Here is a 7946-nt window from a genome sequence, read left to right on the forward strand (position 1 = left end):
CTGGTTTATGCTGGTCCTTTGCTGGTTTATGCTGGTCCTTTGCTGGTTTATGCTGGTCCTTTGCTGGTTTATGCTGGTCCTTTTGCTGGTTTATGCTGGTCATGTGCTGGCAAAGGACCAGCATAAACCAGCAAAGGACCAGCTTAAACCAGCAAAGGACCAGCAAAGGACCAGCTTAAACCAGCATCCCAGCGTCAAAACATACCTAACCAGCATATGCTGTTTTTTTCAACAGGGTGGGGCCATTTGGACCAAATCTGTTGGAGTTTTAATTCAGAAAACCCTTGAATATTGGAAACACTCCACCATTTAGAAACGTGATTACAAGTTAAGCAATGGATGGCCCAAATATTGATGCTAAACAACTGAGGAAAAAAAGTATGGAAATGACATAAGTGAAAGCATAAATCGATTGTGAGCCTTCACTAACTTGTACAGGTCTTCTTGTCATCATTGAGTGAGTATCCATCATTACAGCGGCAGTTAAAGCCATTGAGGACACTCACACACTCGTGCTCGCAGCTATCATTCCCAAATGAGCAGTAGTCGATCACTGGAACAGGCAAAGAACAGTGAGAAAAGCTTTGGCAAAGCAGGAAGAGCAAAACCACATCAAACTAAAATACAAGCGGTTTATCTTGTTTCAGAACAGTTAAGCTGCTAAAACTATATGCATGTATCTAGCAGTGCTTGGCTAGCTTAAATCAGCAACGCTAACTTAACTACATTCAGCAGCATGACAGTAGCTTAACTACCGTCAAAACAGTGTATTTTTCCAGTAACAAGCTAGTTGTGCTAACAAATAGTAGTGTAGCAGGAAAAATGCTAAATCACAGTTTTGTGCCAGATAACTCCTAATAGCTGAGTTAGCTACTTTTTGCAAGTAGCTTGTAGCATATTTAACGAATAGTAGCTTGTACAGTACTTGTATTAATTTACTGCAGCTTGCTGCCACAGTCACAAAAACATGCTATTTGTGCTAAATCACAGATTTTAAGGTATTACTTACAAATGGTTTTGTGCCAGATAACTACTTTTGTTAGCCTTAACTGAGCTAGCTACTTTTTGCTAGTAGCATAGCTAGCTTGTGCAATGCTTTTATTAATTTGAAATGTAGCTTGCTAAGCTACAGTTATAAGTAAAAAGTTACTTGTGCTAACAAATAGCAGTACAGCATTGTAAAAATGCTAAATCACAATTTTTTAAGATGCTACATTGCTTACAAATGTTTTTGTGCTAGTTAACTACTAATAATATCCTTAACAGATACTTTTTGCTTGCAGCTTTAAAGTAGCTTCCCCATACTGCTTATAAACCAAAAACGCTCAACTATTTGGCTATGTTTTTACTATTTACTATAAAAACTGTACAGAACTAGAAGCTCAAACACTAAAACACTCTATTTTGTTCAGTGGCTTGATAGATAAACCAGCTAGTCACAGGACGAAACGGATAGATAAGTAGCGCTAGTGTGTTTTATAGCAGCATATGCGGCCAAGCGGATGCTGTGATGACATTGCAAACTTTCTCTTTGCATTAGAAACTGTTCCATGTGTTTGAAAAATGTTAGTTAGGAGAATGTCTGAGTCTGGCATTTAATTATAGGCTTGCAGTGTTTTGGGTATTCGTGAGTCCTCCGTATGTGAATTATGTGTGTATCCGTGGCCCTCACTAACTTGTGCACGTTGTTTCATCCTCATTGAGTGTGTATCCTTCACGGCAGTGGCAATAAAAGCTCTGAAGCACGCTCACACACTTGTGCTCACAGCTATCGTTTCCAAATGAACAGTAGTCGATCACTGAAACAGGCAGACAGAAGCATGAGACATTGGTGATGGTAAAACACAAGCAAAATTCATCGCTGCATATTTAAGTTTGCATTTGGCGATACTATAGCATACAGCTATGCAAACATCCAAGAAATGTTGCTTTATTATTTTCTGCTTGTTTTACATCACCTCCTCTGTATTAATGTTATATACTGAATGGAATACTATTGCAATACTACACAGCATATACTTTTTTTATATTTTAAAAAGCATTGTAAGTTGCAGGGAATTGCTCTCACTAACTTGTGCAGGTTTTCAGGTCATCGTTGAGTGAGTATCCTTCGTTACAGCGACAATTAAAGCCATTGAGCACACTCACACACTGATGCTCACAGCTATCATTCCCAAATGAGCAGTAGTCAATCACTGGAACAGGCAGAGAACGGTGAGAGAAGATTTTGGGTGAGTAATCAGGTGTTAAAGACCCCATGAAATCTGGACTGGATTTTCTGGATTTTAGTCCATGTCGACTCATTTTAAAGCCATATATAGGCTAGTGTACTTCCTTCTTCAATCAGTGTTTTTATAGTTATCTGACTGAAGAGTAAAAGACTGAAAATTAAAAAAATTTAAGCTAAATCAAAATAAATAAATAAATACTGTAATAGTATTTAAAATAACAAACAAGCTGCAGTTATTTAGTAATTTGTTATTTGGTATTTAAATAACAATAAAATAAAGATGGCTTCAATGGAAAAATATGTTAGGAGAGGAAAAACTCTCATCAAGTAATTTCATTGGATCTTTAAGTTTGCATTACACAAGTAAGCATACTATGTGCTGAGGCACAATATACTGTGCAGTACAATGGCAGAGCAGGTGTATATTTAGTATACAGTATATTCCTTTGGCTATGTTCAGAATGGAATACTAGTGTATACACTGCTGCATACTGCATATACTGTATACTGTAATTTTGGCAAACACAGTTTAGATATTTCATGCATACAGAATATTTGCATACTGTGTTCAGTATACATAATGCATACTGCTAAAATAGTATGAATAGTATGGTAGTACACTATTCCGAACATAACCTTTGTCTGTATACTCTATGAAACATATAAGTTAATGTCAATTTTGCAATTTATACTTCACTCAAATTGTTATGCAGATATCACTATTGTGTGTCACTAACTTTTGCAGGTTCTCTTGTCATCGTTGAGTGTGTATCCTGTGTTACAGTCGCATGTGAACGACCCGGGTGAAGCGATACAGATCTGCTCACAATCATGCTTACCTTCAGCACAAAGATCAATGGCTGCAAAGCAAACACACACCTATTGAGCACCGCTGGAATGATAATTGTGACATATTTCTATGATGTGTCATTTGTAAGGCTACACACGTGTGCAGGTCTTGCCGTCCTCGTTGAGCGTGTATCCAGGCAGACAGAGACAGTGGTAGGAGCCAGGTGAGCTCTCACAGATGTGCTCACAGCCGTGATCTGATTCCAGACACAAGTCCATCCCTGCAAATCCAACGCATATATGAGTACTGAGAAAGCAAGAAAAGCTAAATCATAGTGTACATTGGATGTAAAAGAAACAGTATTCATGTGCTTACAGTCAACATAAGATTTCAGCAAGAAAAAAAATGAAAAGTGGGACTGATATGAAGCTCAAAGGACAATGTGAACCAATGAGAGCATCTCAAACAGTGTTTACAGTTTTTATTTTGTTTTGACTTTTGACAAAAATGTCTTTTAAATGAGTCAAAATCTTTATTTTTATTCCATTTTACTCTCAATTTTTTTGACAAAATAAAGAATAAAAATGTAGACTATGATTAATTAGCTATATTTATGATTAAATAATTGTAAAATATTTTAGAAAGAATGGAATGTTTTATTTTTTTTATTTTTTTATTATTATTTATGATTATTTTATATATTTAATTGCATTATAAATGTATACAGGATTGTACTTTTTTTTTAAGAACTTAATACTTTTATTCAGCAAGAATGCATTAAATTGGTCAAATTTTTAATAAATACTGTAGTAGTATTTAAATAACAATAAAATAAAGATGGCTTCAATGGAAAAATATGTTATGTATAATTGTAAAATATCTGAGAAATAATGGAATGCTTTTTTTATTATTATTATTTATGATTATTTTATATATTTAATTACATTATAAATGTATACAGGATTGTTCAAAAGTTCTTTTTAAGAACTTAATACTTTTATTCAGCAAGAATGCATTAAATTGATCATTAAATTAATCAAAGGTGATGGTAAAGGCATTTATAAAGACACAAAAGATTTCTATTTCAAATAAATGCTGTTCTTTTGAACTTTCCATTCATCATAGATTATTATTTTATAACAAAAAGGTATCCTGGTTTCCAAAAAATTATATTAAGCAGCACAACTTTATGATAATAAACAGAAATGTTTCTTTTTATTCTTTTTATTTTATTTTTTATTCACTAAATCAGCATTAGAATGATTTCTGAAGGATCATGTGACACTGAAGACTGGAGTACACTAATATTGTGAAATACTATTACAATGCACTGCAGCTTGTTTGCACACAGAGGAATGCACACGCATCAGGGTGAGTAATTAATGACAGAATTTTTATTTTTGGGTGAACTACCCCTCTAACAGACCCTAAACTTTTTGAATGGTAGATTACATCCTTTGTTTTTCTAAGTAGAAATTGCACCTTTGAGTTGAGGTTTGAGGTTCAAACCTTTTAGAAAAGAATCCAAAAAAGTTGAAAAGTTCAACTTTTATGTCTAGATCCTTTCACTACTGTGGAGCATATATCAAATGGAGGAACACTTTACCACAAAGCTTGTCTTGAAACTGAAGCCCAAACTGGTGAATGAGGTCAAAACTTTCCACCAGGAACACGTGATCCTCAAATGGTGGAGACGCCATAGCTCGCAGTGAGGTCATATCAGCCCTGGCGACACCAATGGCATAGATCTCAATCCCAGACTCCCTTGCAGCTGCCGCCACTTCAGCCACGCGGTCCTGAGGGCGACCGTCTGTCACAATAACGGCTACGTGGGGAACGTTGGGACGGGCGCCTTCTTCGGCAGAGAAGGCTACATTCATAGCATAGCGGATGGCCAGGCCGGTCATAGTGCCCTGTGCCAATGGAATGATCTCGTTGATGGCTTTGACCATCTGCGCAATCTTACTGAAGGCTTTGAGGGAGAACACATTCTGGACTTGACTGGAGTATTGGACCACTCCAACTCTTGTAGCTTCTAGACCAATGTCCAGCTCATGGATGATGTCTATCATGAACTTGCGCATTGTCTCAAACTCATGGGGACGAACGCTGCGGGAGCCATCAATGATGAACACAAGGTCGACTGGGCCAGATTTACACTTCGGTTCAGCTGTAAAACAAATTTAAAAACATATAATGGCAATACTGATTCAGTCTAACGCTACAAGTAAATAAGTACACTAGGTTCTTTACTGGCATTGATGGTTCCATAAAGAACCTTTAACATCCATGGAAACTTTCCATTCTTTATAGTGGAAAAAGGTTCTGCAGATTATTTAAAATGTTGTTCAAAACTAACTTCTTTTAAGAACTGTTTAATGAAAGTCCTTTGAGAACCAAATAATGGTTCTTACACTATCATAAAGAAAGGTTCTTTACTGGCATAGATAGTTCTTTTGAGAACCTTTAACATCCATGAAACCTTTCAATCTCACAAAAGGTTCTTTATATTATTAAAATGTTCTTCACACTAAGAAAAAAAAATGGTTCTTTTAAGAACTGTTCACTGAAAGGTTCTTTGGAAACCAAAAAATAGTTCTTCTATGGCATTTCTGCAAAAACAACTCCTGGAACCTTTATTTTTATAAGTGTACAGTGTTTTCCAAAATAAGTGCCATGTTTCACTGAAATTTGAAAGTGTTGAAAACGTCACAACAGACACGGAAGCTAAAATTTAAAAACAGACCACTCAAATCTTAATGAAGAGGACAATTTGGCATATTTCAATGCAATCGTTGGTATTACCAAACCAAAAATGGTCTGTTCTAACAGTGTTACAGGTGCAAATAAAATGCATCTGAAAACCATTCACAAAACCATTGAAACTCAAGAGACATTTAGAAACCTAACACTGAAAATGTGAAGTCAATTTTCTTTTTCAGCCCCATCTCATATTAATAATTTTGCATATTGAGCCTATGTAGTTCATGCTTATATAACATTTTGGTTTAGATTTGCATGTATAATCTGAATCCTGAAGCAGTTGAGAACTACAGATCTAGTAGTTGATAAAAAAAACAAATCTTCGGTGGTCGTCTGGTTTGCCAAAAACAACACAATTGTGCCACCACTAAATGCTTAGTGTAATCGACAAACTCTGAGGTAGAGTCTACTTCCCTTACTGCCAAGATTGATTTATTAGTGTTATGACGGCGGTTTAACCAACCTGATTTAGGCCTTGCTTCCGTCGCAGCCATTATGGCTATTAGCACACCAATGTACACCAACGCACGTGTCATGTTTCGTCGACAAAGGACAATCTTGCCGCAAAAATCCCAATGGCTGTAGATGGAGAAGAGAAAGAAAGAGAAAAATTGCAGGTCAAGGGAAATCTGTGATTTAAAGGCAGCCATACATTCCAGTCTGAGCTTGCAATAAAATGGCAACACCAAACAGATGGTCCACAGCAGCAGCTCTAAACAGGCCATTAACATGGAAGAGTTCATAGACTTTTGGGCCGATCACATCACCAGAGGCACCGAGTTGAAATGCTGTGTGAAGTAATTGCTGGAAAATAACAGCGTCTGGAACATTGGCATTGTAAACGGCGTGCTGTCAGTCACTTTGACTTTCACAAAGTGATTTGCTTCTCCAAAGGCCTGATAAGGGTTATCACTATCAGAGGGCTACAGGACGGAGGAGTGTGTCATGGTTTGGCATGAATTTTTACTGTCTTTGAACTCAGCAGATAAACAGCCAGACAGATTAGTGCTGTGCTGCTTTTCTATCTGCTATTCAATTATTTCAGCTGTATACACGTTGCAGTTGAAGCTGATATGCTTACAGGCATAATTAACTCAAAATTCTGTCATCATTTACCTACGCTCATGTAATTTCACGCCGCAAAAGGTACAATAAAAGTTGTCTATATGACATATCCACTATATTGCAAATATATTTGCAACTTCTGAGGTGAAATGTAAGCTTAACACAAGGATAGACCCCAATTTAACCCATTAAAACTGATTAAACTGGGAATGCATTAAACTGATCAAAAGTGGCAGTAATGACATTTATAATGTTACAATAAGATTTCTATTTCAAATAATTCCCAGTTTCTATAACATATAAAGCAGCACAACTGTTTTAAACATTGACAATAAGAAGAAATGTTTCTTGACAAGCAAATCAGCATATTAGAATGATTTCTGAAGGATCATGTGACACTGAAGACTTGAGTAATTAAATAAATTAAATAAATACATTACAATTTAAATAAATTACAATTTAAAATATATTAAAATAGAAAATAGTTATTTTAAATTGTAATAATATTTCTCAGTTTTACTGTTTTTATTGTAAGTTTGATCAAATAAATGTAGCGTTGGAGCATTAAAAAATCTTACCGACCCCAAACTTTTTCAACCGTAATATACGTTACACTTTTGATGTGAACACTCTCAATTGTTAACGTGGTTGCCAAAAAATGTGAAAGCAACCAAAGGAGGTCAGCATCACTGACATATAATTAAATATATCCAGAAACAAAAGAGATGTAAAATGAAATAATTTTGGTCTGTTTTTCTATAGTATGGCTTCAAAAGACTTGGGATATAGTATTAAATCCTCTATTTTATGGTACTTTTTTGTCATTTTTCGTCAATCTGGAAGATAAAAATCAAACATAACATGGGTAAGCAATAACGACAGAATGTTCATTTCAGGGTGAATTAACCTCTTTCAAATTCAAAAATGAAAAAGGGAAAAGATGTCACACATGCATCCCTACACTGTAAAAAAAATTCCGTAAAATTTACCGTAAGCTGTGGTTGCCAGAATTTTACCGTAAAAAATACGGTAGAAACGTTTTAGGTTTTACGGTTTTAACTTAAATTTACAGTTAAATACCGTAATTTCATTAACTGA

The 7946-nt window shown here is 35.5% G+C and overlaps 1 protein-coding gene across 1 annotated transcript in view; it reads right to left on the reverse strand.

The window, feature by feature from the left end:
- Nucleotides 1-7946, reverse strand: part of LOC107696469 (matrilin-4-like) — a 23158-nt gene that overhangs the window by 10234 nt on the left and 4978 nt on the right. Inside the window, exons 2-7 of the mRNA XM_016496811.1 lie at nucleotides 6247-6362; nucleotides 4627-5190; nucleotides 3178-3300; nucleotides 2968-3090; nucleotides 2073-2195; nucleotides 431-553 (exon numbers count right to left, since the gene is read on the reverse strand). Of these exons, the coding sequence (XP_016352297.1) occupies nucleotides 431-553; nucleotides 2073-2195; nucleotides 2968-3090; nucleotides 3178-3300; nucleotides 4627-5190; nucleotides 6247-6319 (1129 nt within the window). The 5' untranslated portion in view covers nucleotides 6320-6362. The remainder of the gene's footprint in view (nucleotides 1-430; nucleotides 554-2072; nucleotides 2196-2967; nucleotides 3091-3177; nucleotides 3301-4626; nucleotides 5191-6246; nucleotides 6363-7946) is intronic.

This window comes from Sinocyclocheilus anshuiensis, unplaced genomic scaffold (assembly GCF_001515605.1).
Source record: "Sinocyclocheilus anshuiensis isolate Anshui unplaced genomic scaffold, SAMN03320099.WGS_v1.1 scaffold522, whole genome shotgun sequence".
Lineage (NCBI taxonomy): Eukaryota > Metazoa > Chordata > Actinopteri > Cypriniformes > Cyprinidae > Sinocyclocheilus > Sinocyclocheilus anshuiensis.